This window comes from Neoarthrinium moseri, assembly GCF_022829205.1.
Source record: "Neoarthrinium moseri strain CBS 164.80 chromosome Unknown scaffold33_Wmoseri_CBS_16480, whole genome shotgun sequence".
Lineage (NCBI taxonomy): Eukaryota > Fungi > Ascomycota > Sordariomycetes > Amphisphaeriales > Apiosporaceae > Neoarthrinium > Neoarthrinium moseri.
Window position 1 is genome coordinate 1 of NW_026055147.1, and position 19915 is coordinate 19915.

The 19915-nt window shown below is 54.5% G+C and overlaps 6 protein-coding genes across 6 annotated transcripts; 4 read left to right on the forward strand and 2 right to left on the reverse strand.

Annotated features, from left to right (window-relative positions):
- Positions 1-1076: 1076 nt before the first annotated feature.
- Positions 1077-2698, forward strand: JN550_008054 (uncharacterized protein; the record flags this gene model as incomplete). The annotated part of the gene is made up of 4 exons (XM_049319973.1): positions 1077-1306; positions 1384-1869; positions 1931-2168; positions 2225-2698. 4 exons carry the CDS (start codon positions 1077-1079, stop codon positions 2696-2698), a joined length of 1428 nt encoding a protein of 475 aa, XP_049169841.1.
- Positions 2699-4735: 2037 nt separating this feature from the next.
- JN550_008055 (uncharacterized protein) lies at positions 4736-7205 on the forward strand (the record flags this gene model as incomplete). The annotated part of the gene is made up of 3 exons (XM_049319974.1): positions 4736-4898; positions 4947-5024; positions 5080-7205. 3 exons carry the CDS (start codon positions 4736-4738, stop codon positions 7203-7205), a joined length of 2367 nt encoding a protein of 788 aa, XP_049169842.1.
- Positions 7206-8148: 943 nt separating this feature from the next.
- On the forward strand, positions 8149-8433 carry JN550_008056 (uncharacterized protein; the record flags this gene model as incomplete). Its single annotated transcript, XM_049319975.1, has 1 exon — positions 8149-8433. The coding sequence occupies one exon, from the start codon at positions 8149-8151 to the stop codon at positions 8431-8433; it is 285 nt and encodes a 94-aa protein (XP_049169843.1).
- A 718-nt stretch (positions 8434-9151) lies between these two features.
- On the reverse strand, positions 9152-10660 carry JN550_008057 (uncharacterized protein; the record flags this gene model as incomplete). Its single annotated transcript, XM_049319976.1, has 1 exon — positions 9152-10660. The coding sequence occupies one exon, from the start codon at positions 10658-10660 to the stop codon at positions 9152-9154; it is 1509 nt and encodes a 502-aa protein (XP_049169844.1).
- Positions 10661-14558: 3898 nt separating this feature from the next.
- Positions 14559-16285, forward strand: JN550_008058 (uncharacterized protein; the record flags this gene model as incomplete). The annotated part of the gene is made up of 7 exons (XM_049319979.1): positions 14559-14750; positions 14804-14829; positions 14886-14965; positions 15032-15187; positions 15360-15471; positions 15583-16054; positions 16133-16285. The coding sequence occupies 7 exons, from the start codon at positions 14559-14561 to the stop codon at positions 16283-16285; spliced, it is 1191 nt and encodes a 396-aa protein (XP_049169845.1).
- Positions 16286-17054: 769 nt separating this feature from the next.
- On the reverse strand, positions 17055-17720 carry JN550_008059 (uncharacterized protein; the record flags this gene model as incomplete). The annotated part of the gene is made up of 1 exon (XM_049319980.1): positions 17055-17720. The coding sequence occupies one exon, from the start codon at positions 17718-17720 to the stop codon at positions 17055-17057; it is 666 nt and encodes a 221-aa protein (XP_049169846.1).
- Positions 17721-19915: the final 2195 nt, after the last annotated feature.

Sequence of the window (19915 nt, forward strand, 5' to 3'; positions counted from 1 at the left end):
AAAAAAAAAAAAAAAAAAAAAAAAAAAAAAAAAAAAAAAAAAAAAAAAAAAAAAAAAAAAAAAAAAACCACAACGTTCCGTGGCCAAGTCCCGCGTGCAGTCTTGGAAAGAGATCTCAGATGATATATTCACTTGTATCAGACCGCCCACCCTTGTTTAGCATCTTTGTGGGAAGAGCACCTCGTTCCAAGTGATTCTCAGTAATGTGAGATGTTTCGTTCCACTGGAAGCAGGCCATTGGACATTCTCTGCCCTGCGCCAGAGAACGAAGTCAGTCTTACTTCGCGCTTGATAGATCGCCAGGGAAGGCCAAACCAGACACTTCCCCCTAAACATCTGCATACAGAGCAGGGCAAGCTCAACTAAGAACGGAATGTGAGTACAAGCACTGAGGTAGATAGTAGAGCCTCTCCGACTATATTATATAAGTCACGGTCAAATCACGTTTCGACAAGACGCAGCTGGTGCGCAACAGCTTCTCCTGTTGGCAAAAAAGGTCAAGTTTGGCCCCGCCATCAGCTCCAATGCTCAGGCTTGCGCACACCTCCCAACGTACCCCTGCCGCGCGCCGGGGGCCAGCTCCCTACACAGTAAGTTACTGGCGCCCCAGCCCCAAGCCCCCTTCCCAGGTGGGCAGGGTTCCAAGGGTGATCGCGCGGCTGTCTCTTGCTTTTGGTGTTACCCCTCCAAGGAGAAGCAACCCCACCAAAATTCCATGGCAGGCGGGCCGCGAGTTTCCATCTGATCCATCCTAACCCCAAGGCTGACGCTCCTCCATCACACCTTACTTGACCCAACGCGAGACCAGGGCCCAACATCAAGGAGCAGAGGCAGCCATTGTCCCTTTCTGAAGCTGGTAGGGCTGCCCCCGATTGTTGACACACATCTTGAGCCCACCAATGCCTGACAGCTTTGCGACTTTGCAGGTCTCCTGACTCCTTCACCTCGACCTCCTCGACCGCTATTCCGAGGCCCATCCAGCTTCCTACTCTGAGCCTCGCCATCACGATTGACTACCTGCCCTTTCATCCTTACAGTCGCAAAGCCTCTCCTTGTCGCGCACAATCGCCTTCATCATGGCCGATCTTGCAAGTCGCATCACCAACCCGGACGACAGCGCTCCCGCGGCTGCTCCCGCTCAAGAAGCTGGCAGTCTCGAGGCAGCTCAGACCGATAGCGCCGGGGAGCTCGCAGGTGGATCTGGCCTGCAAGACGTCGAATACGACGTCGAGGTCTCGCTGAACGAGATCCAGCAGAATGCAGACCACCCCTTGGGCTCGGCCCTGACATTTGATCAGCTCGGATTGTAAGCTTCCTGGAACCAGCGGTTCGCTCTCCGGGGCTCTCCACTACGGCGAAGCCAGCTGACCCTTTCACCAACAGACCCGAATCCGTATTGAAGGGACTTACGGCAATGGGTTTCGTTAAGCCCTCCAAGGTCCAAGAGAAGGCTCTGCCTCTGATGTTGGCCGACCCGCCCCAGAACATGATCGCTCAATCGCAGTCAGGCACCGGCAAGACGGCAGCCTTCGTCACCACCGTGCTGGCACGCCTCGACCTGACTAAGCCACACCAGCCACAAGCCCTCATCCTGGCCCCCAGTCGTGAGTTGGCTCGCCAGATCCAGGGAGTTGTACAGATTATCGGCCAATTCTGCCAGGATCTGGTTGTGGAAGCCGCGATACCAGGTGTCATCGAGCGAGGCCAGCCTGTCAAGGGCAGCGTGGTTTGCGCAACGCCTGGCACGGTGATGGACCTGATCCGAAGACGGCAGCTTGACGTCTCTCAGCTGAAGGTGCTCGTTATTGACGAGGCCGACAACATGCTGGGCCAGCAGGGCTTGGGTGAACAGTGTGCACGAGTCAAGGGGTGAGTTGAAAGGATGAGCTCTCGTGCTTCACACCGGAACGTCACTAATCCGCGTGCTCAGTATGCTGCCTAAGAGTGTGCAAATCCTGCTGTTCTCGGCCACCTTCCCCGAGAACGTGCTGAAGTACGCTGCCAAGTTCGCACCCACTGCCAACCAGATCAAGCTCAAGGTGCAGGAGCTCACGGTCAAGGGCATCTCGCAGATGTTCATGGATTGCCCATCCGAATCTGACAAGTATGACATTCTGTGCAAACTGTACGGCCTCTTGACCATTGGATCTTCCATCATCTTCGTCAGGGTAAGACCTCGCCTACGTATTTGTGAGGAGGACTACGACTAACAATCAGATTCTAGACTCGAGAGAGTGCCGATCAGATCCAGCAGCGCATGACGGCCGACGGCCACAAGGTGACTGCTCTTCACGGTGCCTTGGAGGGCCACGAGCGCGATGCGCTGTTGGACGAGTTCCGGTCGGGCCGCACCAAGGTTCTCATCACCACCAATGTCCTTGCCCGAGGTATTGATGTGTCGACCGTGTCCATGGTCATCAACTATGACGTCCCCATGAAGGGCCCTGGCGAGCGGGAGCCCGATCCCGAGACCTACCTGCACCGTATCGGACGTACCGGTCGCTTCGGCCGTGTCGGTGTCAGTATTACCTTCATCTTCGACGAGAAGAGCTTCCGCGCTCTGCAGACCATTTCTGAGCAGTACGAGATTGATCTGATCCGACTGGTGCCGGATGATTGGGATTTGACGGAGACCGAAGTCCAACGTGTCATCAAGTCTAGCCGGGCCCAAGCTGGCTTCAACCCTAGTGCCAAGTAGCAGATGGTCTAGGTTGTCCAGAGGATGTATGCCTGCCTGTCTCGAAGGCATGGAGATCGGCTTGGAGAGGCCGCAGTGATCTGATGGGTGCTGTCCATGTATGCACCAATGCCATTCACACGATGCCACGGTGTTATGATATTGCCGAACAGGGACAGTTCGCTTGTTAGCTGTGCTGAAATGGTCAATTTGCAGGAAAAGGTTGTACCGAAAGGGGCTGGACAGGAGAGTTGAGAGCATGCAATGTAGATAGACTTGAGGATCATGATACCACCAATGAAAAGCCGCCGTGTTTTTGCGCAACCCCCAACTGCGGCAACGCATGCATGCGCCTTTCCGCTCAAGAAACAACCCTGCCTGCGACTGCGCACTGCTGCAGAAAATGCCAACATGTATACAGACGAGTGCCCTACCAACCAACATCAGATGGCAGCGGGTTACGCCAAGTATTGCCAGCGACCGAGTCATTCCCTTCCTTTGTTTGGGCTCATGCCCCTCCGCGGGATGATATAGTCGCACAAAGTCGCTCCTCCGAGGCCACTTGGTCAGCCTCAGTGGCGAGTGCTTGCACTCGTGACCGAGGGCATTAACCCATGCACCGGGAAATATTGAAGTAGACGTTGTCTCCACGAATAAGTTGCCGCCTCCAGGAAAATACAGACAGCCCGTGCGTTTACGCATGCTGCCCTAGTACTAGTTGTGCTTCGTTGGTATACAATGCTTCACCATGACCTCAAAGTGCAGTAACACAGGGATCCGGCCCCAGATGCAGTGCGAGTCACATCCAGTAATCTGCGCCTCGCAAGGCACGAAACAGGTGAGAAGACATCACAGCATTCACATCGTCGCAGTCGGCAACTCGGCCGGGCTGAACACAGCCTCGATTGGTCGAAATAGATACCTGCAGCTGCGTACCTTTTTTAAGCGCCCTCGCAGGTAAAACGGTCAAACCCCAAAAAGAGTCCCCTGGGTTAGGCGCGCGCAAATTGGGTGCCACACCCAATCGTTTGGAACACAGCCCTCGCCATCTTACGACCGATGCCTATTCTTGCTGACCAGCCGCTGTCATTCTCACGAACCTTTTGGGGAGGGCCATGTACCCGGTCTGACCACTCAGGACGCCGCAAATTCCGGCTCTGTCCAATCACGCATCCCGACGACCGCCCACTCTGTCCTCTTTTAGGTTCGGCGGATCTGCTTACAGGGCCGACGAGAGACAAGACGTCTCTCTCCTTTGCTGTGCGGTATAACGCCCGCCCGCAGACTTCGCCATGACGCAAGTCTGTTCCTGCCGGGCTGCGGGTCGCACTCTGCGATGCGCTGCTAGTTGGCGGCACGGCGTGACATCCGGGGGACTACTTCGCTGCGTCCGCCAATGTTATTTACGACCTGGCCCAGCTTAGTCGCCCGGGCAAGGGGTCCAAAGCTGCAGAGAGTGATGGGCTGTTGCGCGAGCCGCCTTTATTACATAGGGCCATGAAGTCCCGGCCTCTCATCTGGCCCCCCCTAATCTTTTTCTCGCCCCTATGCTGACTATGGAAAATTGTCATCTGTAACAAAAGTTTCCTTCTCGTCTTGTTCGTGCCTTGCCCTTTCGGTTTACGGTTGATGCTTGTTTCCTCTGTCGCCCCGTTTCTCCTTCTTCTCCTTCTCTCCCCGTCTCTATCTGTCTCCTTCAGCTCTCCTATGTTGTCCGGCTGCGCATAGCAATCCTTGCATTTCGTCCGTTGGCTGTGCTAGACCACCATGATGAGATGCTGGCCGTCTCTTATAGACCCAATCTCCATTTCCTAGGTGAGTCCCATTAATCCGGCCAGGATTGTTCCCCATCGATTAGGCGGCCTCCCTTCATATCATCAGGGCGTTTGGAAATCAGGACTCTTGTGTCACTCATATTCCTTCGGTGACTCCTTTTCTATCTCACCATTCGCACAATTGGTGATGACAGTGGCACAGCATATGGCCCCTACAGCACAGCACGAGATGATGGACAGCGAAGATCAAATCGTTAACCATCCTGTCTAGATGTTTCATAGAATGGCCTCCAAGCCTCTGCTCCAACAGTTATTCGTATGGGCCTCAATATCGCTCGTCAAAGCGTACGACATAACCCTCCCCGGAGCCACAAGCCCGTTTATCCCCTCGTGCGCTCAGAGCTGCCTGACGTCCTTCATCAACGATGACACCTTCTTCAAGGCTTGTGGGACTACACCCACGCTCCAATGCCTTTGCTCTCATCAATCTAAAGCGGGTTTTACGCTGGGAGAGGGAGCCATGACTTGTGTTGTAGGACTCAACTACTCTTGCCAGGCCAGCAATAACAATGGTTCGTTGTTCATGGACCTACACATACTATCAATCACTGACATGTCATCTGTAAGCAATAGCCGCCTTGGCTTCGAACGCCTATAACGTGTGCTCGGGTCAACCAAGTGCGGTGACTCCCACTCACCCAACACTCACGGCCTCCCTGGAAATTCAAACATCCAGCGCAACCGCGATCATCATAGTGATAGAGCCGAGCAGGATTCCACCGACTACTTCCGGGATTGTCGTGAGCACTACGTCGTCTTCCACACTGGAGACAGCGACGAACCCGCCAACCACCTTCATGACAGTGACCCCGGGAACGACAACACCCGCCAAAACATCATCAAGTACGACTAGCCCGACAGTCACCGCCAGTCCACAAACTACCGAGTCAAGCCAGCCTGCTCCAGCGAGACTTGGGACCCCACAGATAGTTGGAGTCTCTGTTGGTGTTGCCGGAGCCATTGTGCTGGCATTATTAGCGATATGCCTCGCCCGCCGGGCCCGAAGACGGAAGTATCCAGATATGGATACTGAGGGTTTCTTCCCGATGGACGAAAAGAGCAGCTTTGGAGTAGGTGGAGGAGGGGGTGCTGGCGGCGGTGTCGTGGCAAGAATCAGCAGAATATTCCACATCTCACCACCTATTCTCCGGCAGCCAACTCGGGAGGAACCGCCTGTTCCGCCTGCCCCGAGTGAATATTACAACGTCGACCGCAGCACTATCGGCTTAGCTATCTCCAGGCCGCGTAGTGAGGTGGCGCCGAAACAATCGTCACCGAGAGTCGAGCGGCGCGCCTCCAAGCTACTTCCACCCAAGCCACTGCGGCCCGTGAAGCCTAATCTCACCCTGAACATCCCGAACGCTATTCATCCGGCCCTCCGGCCCCAGTCGTCACAACCTCAGACTGACAGGACAAGCACGATGACGAACATGACAGCGTTCGCAGACCTCGACACCGAGGCGGCCGAAGGAGCACAGGTCTGGCGACCTCCACCCCCTGACCCCCAGTCTGCAAATGCCTACTACGTTGCCGATAAATGGGGTAACTGGGTGTTAAGTAACAACAACCGCCAGTCACAAGTGGCGCAGGTCACGGAAGTAGCTGAGTTAGACACATACACCCCCTTGACCAAGTCGCCAATAGAAAAGCAAGAGGAGGCCGCTGTCGCAATGGCTGCCGCCATATCAGCTGCGTCTTCCTCCTATCTTGCGAGACCGCAGCCTGCTCTGGCGAAGACAGGGGTAGAGCCGAACATGTCACGAAGTTCAAGCCTATACTCGCAGGCTAGTGCCGTGCGTCCGCCAGGCCGTACACTGGCACCGGTGCCGAACAGGAACTACGGGCCCCGGCAAGGTCGATCAAACTCCAAGGCGTCGATGGATTCGGCAACAACCATCGCTACCTCATCGTCCTTTGGCGGACCGTACGACGACGATCCCCCAGTTGAGGCAGAGCCAGGGCATTTGTCAGTCTTGTCGCCGGTAGTGGAGTCCCCTCGAACTCCCACCGGGCGCTCTCCTGTCAAGTACCCAAAGATACCCGGCAGGCTAGACCCAGCGACAATCCGGCTGGTTCCGCCACCTCAACGACCGAACTTTGCTGCTTCACCGCCTGGCCAACCAAGTCCAACACTCGGGGCAGTGATGCCAGTCCGCGGCTCTCCGTCAGCCTATCCACCGCCTCTGAACCCGAGACGGAGCATGCAGCCAGCGGAGAGATCCAACCAGGGTTATATGGTGCAACCGCCTTCAGGCTCCGGATTCTCTCCTACGCGCGCCCCGATCCCGAAGTTCCCATCCCCGCCTCCGAACGTGCCCGCACGCTCTGAAAAGCGGCTTTCGCGGCAGAATATGCCACGGCTAGATACGAACAATCTGCCTCCGCCGCGAGCACACATCTCCTCTTACATCTCCCCCACGAGTGCCGTTACGACGTCGTCGACCGCCAGCTCGCTGCTCGCGAAGCGGCTCGGGAACGAGAGAGCGGCTGCCCTGTCACTGGAGAACAACCAGCGCAGAGCCGCTGCCGCAGGGCCATGGAAACGTCAGGGCGGCCCTTCGGGGTCGGCCGGGCTGCTGAGCCCGGAGATGGCGGCGATGATGTCCCCGAGAGGACTGCCTGCCACACCCACATGGCAGCCCAAACTGACGCCTACCCGGCGCGGAGATGACCTGTTTCTGAATGTGCAGTAAACACGAAATCTACAAGGGTCCAAGCATGCTCATCATTCAATCATTATTCTTTTTTGTTCTCGCTAACCGGCGAGTCGCTTTTAATCCGTCTATCTTTATTTTATTCACTAGCCACGAAAAGGGCAACGTACTATAATCTTGCAGGGGCTATACGCGATGATGAAAGACACCCCCCCTAGACTTCCTCTCTTCCAACTCTCGTGTAGACATCGGAGGACGCAACTGTACATTATCAACCTCTCTGTTTTCTTTTTGGTTTTAAGCACTGGCGTTGTCGGTTACGAGCATAGGCTACGGTGCATAGAGCAAGCGTGGTGATATCGGCGTTTGGGGAGAAACAAACAATTGGGGTCTCTCGTTTTGGACACTTCGTCTTCTTTATTTTCTTTTCTGTTTTGTTCGGGATATATACCTGCTGATACCAAGCACAACCTCTCTTTGCAATGTCGATTTTGCTTTCCATCTTCCACTTGACATAGGGAAGATAGGTATGTAATCACTTAGTTCTAGAAGCGAGTTCCGTTTCGATACAAAAACCTCCAACACATTTGTGTGGATCAAAGATACCGTGACAAGATTTGCGCGCCCCATGTTCACGCAGTAGAATTTGTTAGACTGCGTACGTCGTCAAGCGAAAGACTATGGACAGTTGAATTTAGTGCCAAGCGTATAGGGGAGCAGGGGGAGAGCCCCGGGGTTCTCTTGGTAGGTCTGGGCGGAACCGCCCCGCCGTGGGGCAGAGATTTTGCCGCCCAGACCAAAGGAAAGCCCATACTTTTTTCTGCCCGTCGTCAACATTTGGCTACACCGCTGCTGAAGCTCGACCAACTCCACGTGAAGTTCCTGACATATTCAAACTACTGTCGGACGTGCGACCAAGCCGACTTAACCTGTCGCCCCGCGAACCTCGAATCCCGCGAATAAGAGAAGCGAAGAAGAAGAAATGGCACAAGGCACAGTCAAGCCCCGGGCCAAGCCGGTGAAGGCGCCGACGGCCAACAGCGCGGGCAAGACCAAGAAGGGGGCGCGCGTGGCCAAGCCCAAGAAGGCCAGCAGCGCCGACCGGATCCAGAAGAAGTTCTCGTCCGGGCTGGCGGCGCGCACCGAGCGCCTGCTAGGCGAGCGCGCCGGCCACCTCGAGATGATCGGCAAGGGCCGCAACAAGAGCGGCAAGAAGGACCCCGGCGCCGACGCGGCCAAGAAGGGCGGCAGCCGCAAGTTTGGCTGAGGCGAGAGGGATCCGTCGGAGGAGGGAGGACGTCGATGATGACGAGAGGAGAATGATGCAGCGGCTTTGCAAAGATGAACACACACCCGGGCGCGCAAGCACACGGGACGAAGAATTAGGGATAGACTTTTCATTCCCCCCTCGGGACGCTGACCAGGTCGGATGGGTTGGAAGTGTTACCCTGGACGAACGTGGGCAACGGGACCGTCCGCGATGCCTGGGGATGAAGTACTGGGTTGTGGCCGGGAAATTGCGGGATCTCATCGAGATAAGAAGCGGCACATCACTATATCAAAGTCGGCTCGCCGGTGCGTCAAACCTCGCAATCTTAAAGGCCCTTCCTCGGAACAGCAATGGGAGCTTTATCACTGAAGTCCGGTTTGGCTCCCCTATGCCTTCCATAAAACGACCATGGCCAGATCTCGTGTGGAAGGCCGGCAGCGAAGGCAGGAAGCATAGCGAGAACAAGATGCCCGGGGTTGTAGTGAACCTACAAGACAACCTGGACGTCCGCGTTTTCACAATATCTGGACATCGGTCCGCTGAATGCACCTCTAGATACTCAAACATGGGCAGTTGGTCAGAAACAATTATAATTACAAGCTACTCATGCCATGCTCTGTATCAAGCGAGATATGTTCTATGTTCGTTCTGTCTATTTTCTTTATAATGGCCTTTCCTTTTCCTCTTACCGATGATGATGCAAATTTTTTTTTTTTCAGCCAGACTTATGTTGCTGAGCTATCGATGCCAAGTACTGCTTCACGGCCGCCAGGTCCTCCTCAACGTTGACTCTCCAGCTCGCAACGGCGACTCGGACGGCCTTCTGCCCCTTCCACTTCGTGCCGCCTACGTACCAGAGGCCGCCACTATTGATGGTCTCCACGAGGACATCATTCAACCGTTCGTCCTTGGCGCGAAAGAGCACGATGATGTGTGTGATGTGTGTGTCCTCGATGCTGGCTGCTTCGCTCGCGAGAAGCACGTAGTCCGGCGAGTCCTTGATGGCCTGGGCGATGCCGCGAGCCAGCCGTACCATCCGCGCCAGCATGTGTGCAATACCCTCCCTGCCCTCACTCAGCAGGACGGCGTAGACTGGCAGAGCGCGGAAGCGCCGTGAGTTCTCGATGCCGACATTAAGGGGGCTTTGAATATCCGAGGCGCCACCGGACAGATACGCAGCGTTTGGATTCTGGCAGACACTCGTGAGTACCGACGCCTTGCGGGTGAAGAAGATGCCGTTGTCGTAAGGCACGTTGAGTAGCTTGTGCCCGTCCACCGTGATGCTGTCGGCCAACTCGAGGCCTGCGGCATAGGCTTTCAGCCGCGAGAACTCGGGGTCTACGGGGAGGGCGCGTGCGAAGATCCCAAACGCTCCATCCACGTGGATCCAGGCACCGTAGCGGTCGGCCAAATCCCTCAGCTTCTGCATCTCCTCGACCCCTGTCAGGGCGAACCTGCCAGTGTTGACCTCCCCAGCGCTGAGGGCAATAATGCTGGCGATGCCTTGCCGCTTGAGTTCCCTTTCCACCGCGTGCAAGTCAAGTCTCCACGGCTCATGGTCGCTGTGAGGCAGCTCCTTCACCGACTTTCGCCCAAGTCCCACGATGGACGCGGCTTTGGATAGTGAGCTGTGTCCCATACTAGTCAGGACTTGCACGTCCCGGATACCTGCTTGGGCACACGCGCCTAGCAAGCCGAGTTCGCCCACACCGTCAGCTCCCTTTGGCAGCCTGGCCTGGATTACAGCCTCCCTTCCACAAGCCAAGCCGAGAATGTTGCTTGCTGTAGCACCGGTGGTGAAAGTCCTGCCTTCCCAGTCCGCTACATCGCCCAGTTCGAGAAGCCCGATCAACATCTTCAGCGCGGCATCCTCGACCTCGGTCGCAATTGTCTGTGTCGGTAGATGTACTTGCACATTCTGGTCGTAGGCACTGACAATGTTGTCCGCCACCTCTGCTATGGGCAATGTTGATCCAGTGACGAAGCCATGATATCTGCCCGAGAGGTTCTGGCCGTTCAGCGCAGGCGCGATATCATTGAGCAGGTGGTCGAGAGTCTTCTGTTGGCCTGTTCCGTTCAGGTAGTTCCCGTCAGACAATTTTGGCAGCGAGGTACGGGCCGCATCCAGTTGCCCAAGTTTAGGCAGAGTAGATGCAGGTTCGGCAGAAGACACGGAGACCGAGCTTCTGATCCGACGATAGGCCTCCTCCATGAAATCGGCCATTCTAGACGTTGGAGCCGAGCGCCCCTATACCGCTACAGGGGGTGTCAAGCACGGACGGGATAGTAGCCTATGTCCGCCAAGCTGTCTCTACTATGTGGTAGAGACGGTTCCGTAAGCGTCGTGTAACTCGCCAACCGCCCTGGCCCGCCTGGCAGAGGCCTGAAGGCTAGACAAGGGGTGGGGGAGAAATCCCAGCGCAATGGTTCTGGGGAGGGGTTGCCGGTTCAGGCTAACCCGCGACGAGGATTGGTTGCGGAGCGAGTGCCTTGAGCGACCGGAAATTTTCCAGCTCTCTGTGAAATCTATTGGGGGGGAAGGGCGGATGATCAGCCAGCCTAAACGGCGCTGCAAACTCTATGCCTGGAAGCGGCGTAGAGAGGCTATCTTGAAGTGTATGTATGGTACTTTTGACTACCACTGTGAAGATGGCTCGATGAGTCTTAAAGAAATGTTGTATTGAGAACGAAGCTCAGAGTGGTACACATACGCCGGTTGGGGGTTTGCATGCAAGGCACTTCATGGACCTGTAAGTCAATCACTTTTTGCTGCTCACCCGCAAGCCAAGCTGTGCGTGCGCTTCCGAATTTCTGGGTCCTTCGGCTCGAGTGCCGTGGGGAGAAACCAGGAGGACGGATTGCAAGACGCAGGCTTCACAGATGGTAAGGACAGGTAAGGATTTCTTCAGAGAAAGATAACATTTTAGAAAAGATCGAATATTTAACGTTCTCTTCTTGAAGCTATCGTTAGTTATCGATCGCATACTGTTTCCCATATTCGTAGGATTCGAATATGGATCAGTTTCAAAGGAGTCCAAGTGGAGCTGTAATCGCTCTAACAACAGTAGTTCTCAAGTAGCAGCTTCCTCTTGCGAGCAATCTAGGCCCATCCTGACAGTTGGACGGCGCGCACAGGCATTGCCCACAGCAGTGATGACTGGAAACTCCGCAGGCTTTCAGATGCTATTACGTGATAAGTTACTGGAGACTGGGATAGGCTTATCGGCTAAGAGTATGAGGTGTTACTGTCCCTGCTAACGGTCAAATTCAGGCGTCGAGTTGAGGCGGTGAAACTACGATACCGCAAACAAGGAACTGCAGGAACAAATGGCACTGTGGTATGGGAACAAGATGCAGTCAATCGTCAGTGACATGTATTTGTAGAGCCTGACGCAGACGTGTGCGACGGTGCGGGCATGCGCTGCTCGTCAGGGCAAGGTACCCGGACAATTGGTTTGCTGTGCCGCTGGAGAACATTCTGAGCAGCACGGCCGGGAGCAGGGTCCCTCGGAGCCGTTTGCTTCAATTGGGCCATCCTCGGACCCCTGGGCAGGTCAACCATACTTCTGGGTGAAGCAATGCCGAGTCGCCGACCTCCCCTCACTCCCCCAGACCTCTTGGCCCCCCGGCCACGTACCTTCATTCGAGTCATGATATACTATACATGTTTCGTAGTACAAACCTAAGGTAGGTATGCATGGCCCACTGGCTCAGAAAATTCCATGTTTGCTGCGGACTCTCATGTCGTGCTGCGACGCGGCCCGCCATTAGAATGCGTGCTCTGCTCGCGTACTATATTTGGGTTATCCAAATGCAACGCTTCAGGCTTGGTATACCGAACCAGGGGGCAGGCATCGTGTGGTTCTGCAAGCTCACAACCTAGTCCCCGTCGTTGCCCGGTTCGTCTTCCCTTGAGTCAAGGACCAAGACACCTGGCCTGCCGGTTCTCGGGAATCTGAGACTCGAGATAGATCAGGCAGCTGTTGTCTCATGACCAGCAAATCGTGGCGTGGGCGTTTTGGGCGGGAAAACTGGAGCAGAGCTGCATACTCAAGAGACAGCGGCCAGGCCGTTGTGTGGAGACGCAAACTTGTTGGACGGTGGATGAGATGTCGTGATACCCCCGATCTGGCTGCAATCTGGCTTGGTCTGCTGCCGTGTAGCCCCATCATGTTTTTGCTAAGTGCCTCAGCTTTTCCATGTAGTTAGCTGACCATAGCTATACAACCAAGCCTACCCGTGGTGCGTGGCACGCAAAGGTTCTTCGATCATATGCTGCTGGGAAGGGGCAATCAATCGTAAGGAGCGGCCGTTTTCTCTTCAACCTATATGGAGGGCCTGCGTGTGCCATCTCTCCTTACAAACATATAGCGCGACATCCGATAGAAAGAATCATCCCGAGCCATTGTGCTTCCACGACTAGACTAATTAGAATCTATGTCACCACTGCCCGAAGCTGTCGACGCTCGCGATCCCGAGGGAGTGGTAATCCCCATCGCCTTAGCTTGCGGAAGGCATGCTTTAGCGTTGTTTGGATGCTCCCCTGGCTGCGAATGATCATTTCTGAGAAAAGCGACTCCGCTGGACTAACACGCTTCGGCCGGCACGGCAGCTTAGCATGCGTTGGCATATACGCAATCAGACTCTCGGTCAGGGTCACAATTGATAACTCTCGAGCTAGTCACGCCGTCTTACTTGGGGTAAGCTACAGATGCATGGGAGACAAGCCGGGGCAGTGCTGTACAAGGTCGCTACCGCAGAGACGGGAGGGAGATGATTATGCAATACCATGTAGACACCTTATCTACATAGCTACTATCCGGCCATACCTAGGTACTGTGTTGCGTGTCAAGACGGGAGTGCAAGGTGGGTTTGTTCGGGCTTTGCTTGGCTGCGTGCCACTGAGCAAGTCAAACCCCGGGCCTCCAAAGTTGTTCCTACCCTTTCAAATGCTGCCATCTGGCGTGGATCTGGGCAGAAAAGAGACGTTACCTCAGTCCCGTCTGCGGCATCGGGTCTCGCAAGGACGGCCGAATCTGCAATAGCCGATGGTACTAAACAGGAAGGATACGTCGCCGGGGGTCTGTCTGTCTTCATTCCAGCTTGCAGGACCAGCGCATCCGCATCGTGTCCAGGGTCGTCGTGGGCCTCTGGCGAGCACTCGAGGGACCAGACCGGTGCCAACCCGGAGGGTATCAGGGCCCCAGAAGAGCGGGTTGTGTGGAGAGAAGTCAAAAGATTGTGTTCCGCTGTGCTGGGATGGCACAGGTAACCAGGGTCGCCAAATAACCTAAGGTAGCGCTGCTTGCTTTCTGACAACCGCTGCTGCACGGCCTGGCGCCCGCCCGCCCGTCAACCCGTCGCTTCGCTGCCATGCAGCGGCCGGGGGCGCATGGGACGACTCGGACGAGACCAGAGCGCCTTTGCCTGCGGGCACCAGCAGCAGCAGATGTGGCAAGGTCGGTCGAGCAATTTCCATCCACTCGAGCCATCCTCATGCAACGAAGGCTGTCTGATATTCCTCGCTCCGCCTTTTCGTTAGTTCATGCAAGCCAAAAGCAATCCCGCCCGCCGTTCCAAGCTGACGGATTCGCTCGTGTCTTACTGTTCCTTCAAACAAAACCCTCCCAATCACACGCCGCCGCAGCACTAGATCGGGGCGCGCCTGTCTTTCAGGGGACCCGCGGAGCCTCGCATATCTGCAGTACACCCCAAACCGCTGTCCTGGGTCGGCCCAAATCCCAAGGCTCTGGATCAGCGCCCGCTTCTTCTTTATTCTCCCCCATGCTGTGCCTCGACGAGGTATACACAAGCGGCCTTCGAAGCTGACACGTAAGGCGGAGTCACCCCATTCAGCCAACGGGTAGACATACCAGCTCCTGTGGTGTAATACTTGGGTTGGTTTTTCAGCGAGTTTAGGTTCGAGGGTTCGCTCCTAGGTCTCTCACCCAAACCCAATCCGCCACGGGCGAGGATCTTGACCGGAGATCTCTGCTACACTTACCTCAGTCTCTTTCTTCTTTTTCCCAAATTGTTAACATTGGGCTATACTACAACAGCAACTTGTCTGAAGTCCTAGTCCACACCAAATTTGCCTTCCCCCTCTTCGGATGGCAATCGGCATGTCTTCCCCTGAGAATCAAAGCAGCAGTGAACGGCCTGCCACGGACAACTCAAGTCGCCGGGATGCACCACCCCAAGCTAGCGGAGCAGTCGCGCCCCCGCTGGACGGCGTCAGTCTGATGAACTATGAGTTTACCTTTCAACAACATGTCGACGATAGAGTCACCGCCTCTTTTCGTATTGAGGCCGATGTAGGACAAGACCCATTGTTCGAGACATGGATATATGCTAATCGGAGCTGAAGCCAAACGGGTCGAGACTAGAAAGCCCGTCAGTTGCTCCCGTAAACTCCAATACTCAATTTCCTGGTATTGACGTATGTGTAGAGACACGCATTCAATAACCAGTAGCATCTCGAAATACCGGGTAGAAAATGGCAGAACCTTTCATGCCTACAAAGATGGATGTATGTTGAGGAATTGCACCTGTGAGGATTGGTATTTCCATGCAATGGCTTACTTACACCGGACAGCATACATGTATCCCAACGATGAACAGGAGCTTGACCGCCAGGACTATCAATATGTTGTCCTCAAACACGTGATGGGCGGCAAATTATATTTCGCGCCCTGGAGTCAAGAGAAACCCCCAAGAAACGTACTGGATATAGGCACGGGTACAGGCCAATGTAAGTCGACCGAACCCAGTCGCATGGCCATGCAAATGCTTTGAAGGCTCTAGTCGACTCTCTGGGAGCTGAGAGGTTGAAGACACAATTTAAACAGCATGAGCCTTCACGAATTATGCAGGAGACCTCTGTTATTCCGAACCAAGGAGCTGATCTATATTTTGCGCTTCAGGGTGTATCGAGATGGGAGACGAATTTCCTTCTGCGAACATAAGCGGCACGGACTTATCGCCAGTGCAACCGCGAGATGTCCCAGAAAATGTCCATTTCTATGTTGAAGATAGGTAAGCTGCGCATTTGTGGTTACTTTAGGCGCCTCAAAGGAACTTTGGCCCACCATGTGCAAATCATATGCTCAAAGGGTTTCGTGCCTCACGTGTGCTAACATTAAGTAGTCGTGAGGATTGGCAGTGGTACGCGCAAAACGAAACGTTCGATTACATCCACACTCGCATGACGGTTGGGGCTTGGCAAGATCTCAAAGAAGACATTTTACAAAAGTCATACGATCGCCTTGCGCCGGGTGGCTGGTTCGAGGCCCAAGAAATTCAATGTACGATCCTGTGTGATGACGACACGATGCCAGACGACTTTGAACTGAAGGTGCATTTTGACGACCTTGAAGATGCCTCGGCTGCTATCGGCCGACCACTCAAGCTTGCCCACAAATTCAAGCAAGTTATGAGAGAAGTCGGCTTCGTGGATGTTGAAGAGGTCACGTACAAGATACCGATCAATGGATGGCCGAGAAATCGGCAGTACAAACAACTAGGAAAGATGTGGGAGCATAACCTGATCACCGGGATTCATGCTGTGTCTGTCGGACCCCTTCACAGAGTTCGAGGCTTGAATCAGAACCAAATTCAGGTTAGTCTCGCCTATGTGGTTGCTACTACTGCGTATACTTCCAACTTCGATGTGCAGCAATGACTGAAACTGGCGCAGATGATGTTAGTCCCCGTGAGAACGGCCATTTCAGACTCCAGGGTTCACGCGTATCATAAGTTCTTCATCGTTTGGGGCCGCAAGCCATTCCCGAATGAATTACAGACCTCGGCACAAGGCTCGGGGGATGCGACTATGGGCGGTGCCCCGTAACCTGCATGGAAAGGACTTTGACAGAAATCCAGACAGCACCACCTGATTGATACAGTCCCAGCGACTTGGAACCTGAGAACCTGGTTGTATGACAACACAGCATACCCCGGCTCTGATCCAACCTCCTGTCGATTACAGTTATGAACCCGAGCCTAACAACGGATTTCAGTATCAAGCTTTGTCCCTACGCTGATCGATTCTTCCAATCACGCGGTGGTATATAGTACATGTCTCGTGGCATCGTTTCAGATGGGCTGGTTCGGATCATACATAGCAGAATTCCTGGCTTCCTTCCGGCGCACCTGATAACGACTTAACGACGTATACCCATATTTCTTCATCGATATTATACATTTGCCTCCGCCACGGCTTCAATATTTCGCGCCCATCCTCTCCAGTTCCTCGAAAATTCAACAGCAACCCAGCTGTCAAGCTTTCTGGTCTTAGGACCTCACCTTTCTGTGCCGTTTCATGGAGTTTCCCGGCCAGCTCTCCCTCCTGTCCCCAAGTTGACGGATTGTTGGAATGGATACTATCCAAGGGAACAGATAAGATTGGTGTGAGCTGAATGACTGAGGTTTTGCGCACCACCCTTTGGCGTTAAACACGGAGAGTTGCACATACGCCACCACACAACGTTGAACCATGAACCACTGTGCCATCCAACGTGGAGTCACGACACAACTTTCCAAATCCGAGACACGATATATAAGCTTTCAGTTTTTATCACGTTTATGTCGGTTGTCCCTGTCGCTTTTGGCCGTATATCTCAATCGTTTCGCACCAACCAGCTCAAGTTTTCAGCCTGCTCCTTCCCAACTAGCTTCTCTAGTCCTCCCCTCCTCAGGAAATCATGATCGCAGTACTCGAAGCCTGGCACTACCGTCTCAGTGATCAAGAGCCCCTCGCTTTCGCCGTCAGAACGGGCGTCAGGCAGTAAGAAGCTTGCCTTGTACTTGCCGCCCTCGACGATCCATTGCAGACGCTCTCCTTTGCTAACATCCGGTCCTACCACGAACGACTCTATCCTTTTACGGCCCTCTTGATCGCCGTCCTCGTCGGCGTGGATCAAAACATATACGCCACGTCCACGGTGTAGCGTGTGTACAGTCCTGGCACGGTTGCGATGGAAATTGCCTTGCGGACTCGAGGGCGTCAGAAGATAGTAGATGGTTGTGCTAGCATTTCGATAGCGAGGATCAAACCCTTCGCGCTGGGGAACCAATTGGGCGGCTTCCGAGGAGTAAGACGTGTCCTGGGGAAAGGGCGAGGGGATAATGAGGCGGTCCCGATCGGTTTCTGCAAAGTAGCCTCCCTCTATGTGCGGGATCATCGAGAGTGCCGAGATGACATCTTGGATAGCTTTGGGCTCCGTGGTGCCAGGAGACGGGGCAAAGCTAGGCTTCAGTGATGCATGAATCGACGGAGCGGCCATGATTTCTGACGGAGAGATGCCGATAAGGGTGAGCCAGCAGATGGATGTCTGATGGAAGAGTGGATTACGTCTGAGCCTGTCCTTATGTCCCTTGAGACGATCGAGACATACGATGTAGTGATCGCGGAAATATAGTGTGAAAGAGTGGGCGAAATGTACACCTTCGCGCCTAGGTGTCTCTTCGTGATGTTCGTCACATAGACCGGTGCCAGAAACTTATGTCTTTTCGCAACCCAACGAACGTTGAAGATGGGAAACAAATGGCACGAACAACAGCGTAAGCAGAAAGTCTGATCTTGACGCCATATCTGTACGACCCAACCAGCGGCTCCGACCGGAGAGCGCGGAGTGGTGGGAGTTGGACGATGGTCCACTGATAAGCCCTAACCCATGGGGAAGGAAGGACCAGGTAGTTTGTTTGCGTCGTCGGATGAGGTAAGCAGCAGCTAACTAGCAACCTTGAAGGTGCTATAAACCGCTATCAAGGCAAACGTGCCCCATTGTCGCAGGGCGAGATCTACGGTGCACACGGAGCACGCATATAGGATACATAGGAGAGGGCTACCAGCATTGGCAAAATGTTTGTGGTTCACATTTCACCGCATGGCCCATTGCCGGCACATTGGTTCGTCACACTTGTCCAGGGCTATGCAGAAGGAGGCGGTAGCACCTGGGTATACAGTCAACTTTCACCACCTTGGCATTTACCTTCAGAAGTAGGCAGCCGGGGTCCTCATGCAAGGGGGAGAGCGATGTTGGTGACACAAGGACGCCAGACCTGCCGCTGTTTGATTTGTCAATCCTGTGCCGCAGGCTGGCGAGGAACTAGGGGTCCGCAGCGGACCAACATGAAGCGAGTCGATGCAAGATTACGAGTCGCGATGCACGGATGGACGGAGAGATATGTCCTGCGGGAAGACAGGTCTGGATGTATCAGTTGACGAGAAACAAGGCGATTGACAGGTGTGATTGACTAGTCAATTCTGTCCATGGCGTGATGCTCTCCGTGACCCTACACTGGTCTTCCCACTGGCGCACATGTAACTCGTGTATTTTACATCTCTAAGGAATAGTCCCCGGTTCAGCCAGCTCCATTCATAGCTTAGCTTGAAGTGACCAGTAAGTTAGCTTGAGCGTCTTCAGGGAATAGTCTCTGGATAAGAGATCTCTACCCTTATTCGGCGGGCTGTATGTCCTTACTAGGCATCAAAAGACTCGAACACATCGAACCGTTTCTGGGTGAGCAATGCTTGTTGATGAGGATGAGAGGGTTTGCTTGAAGCTTCTCACGAGAAAACTCACGAAAAAGCATCGTCTCACGTCCGGGCCCCCTACGTACCTAATTCCCCAGAGGCGGCTGAACCTTGCCATGCCTGATGTCCCACCATGATCCCTGCCGGCCACGAGCACAACCAAACAAGCAAAGCGACAAGGGACACGGCCCTCCACGGTTACATGCCACCTGCGAAACCGTTTGCACGTGTGCCGTCAGTGGTTTCCATGCGCGATCATGGCATTTAGTCGCGGTCAGTTCACTGCAGCGGCTTTGAGAGGGTAGCAGGCTGGTTCAACAGCTCCCGCATATGCGGACCAAGAGCCAGAACTTGTAGCAACAGCAGCCGAAAAAGTCCCCTCCCATCTCGTGCTTTGTCCCGCAACGAATGACTCGCAGGTCGGGGGAGCGTTAACGATTTGACAAGCCCAGCGATCGCGGGTGGGAGCGCCGGCGGGACTTAGTGCGGTGACCAGTGGGGACTTATAGCGAGGTGTGGGCTGTGTGGCTGCACCCTGGCCCGCCCTGGCTGCCCCCTTTCCAGGTTTGCCTAGGGTCCATGGGTCCTGGTCGGCTAAGGTCACTCACTGTGAGAAGGGATGCAGACGGCCAGAGGGTTAGAATGGTTAGAATGGGCGTCCTTTGGTCGCTTCCATGCTTGGACGATCGACTGAATCGAGGCCCGTCTTTTTTTCTACCCTGTCCAGTGCAGTGCTATCCTATCCTGCCTTTCCTATCCCATCCCACGAGGCAATGGGACCGTGATTGGGATTCTGTCGTTCTTCTCTTGTCTGGAAGCTTTCCTCTCCTTTCATTCCCCCCGCCTGGTCCATGTCGTGTGTGGTCGTCTCTCATTCCCTCTCTTTCTAGCCCCGTTGGATCTCCTAGGATTTACCCATCGTAATCTCTCAGCCCAACCTTC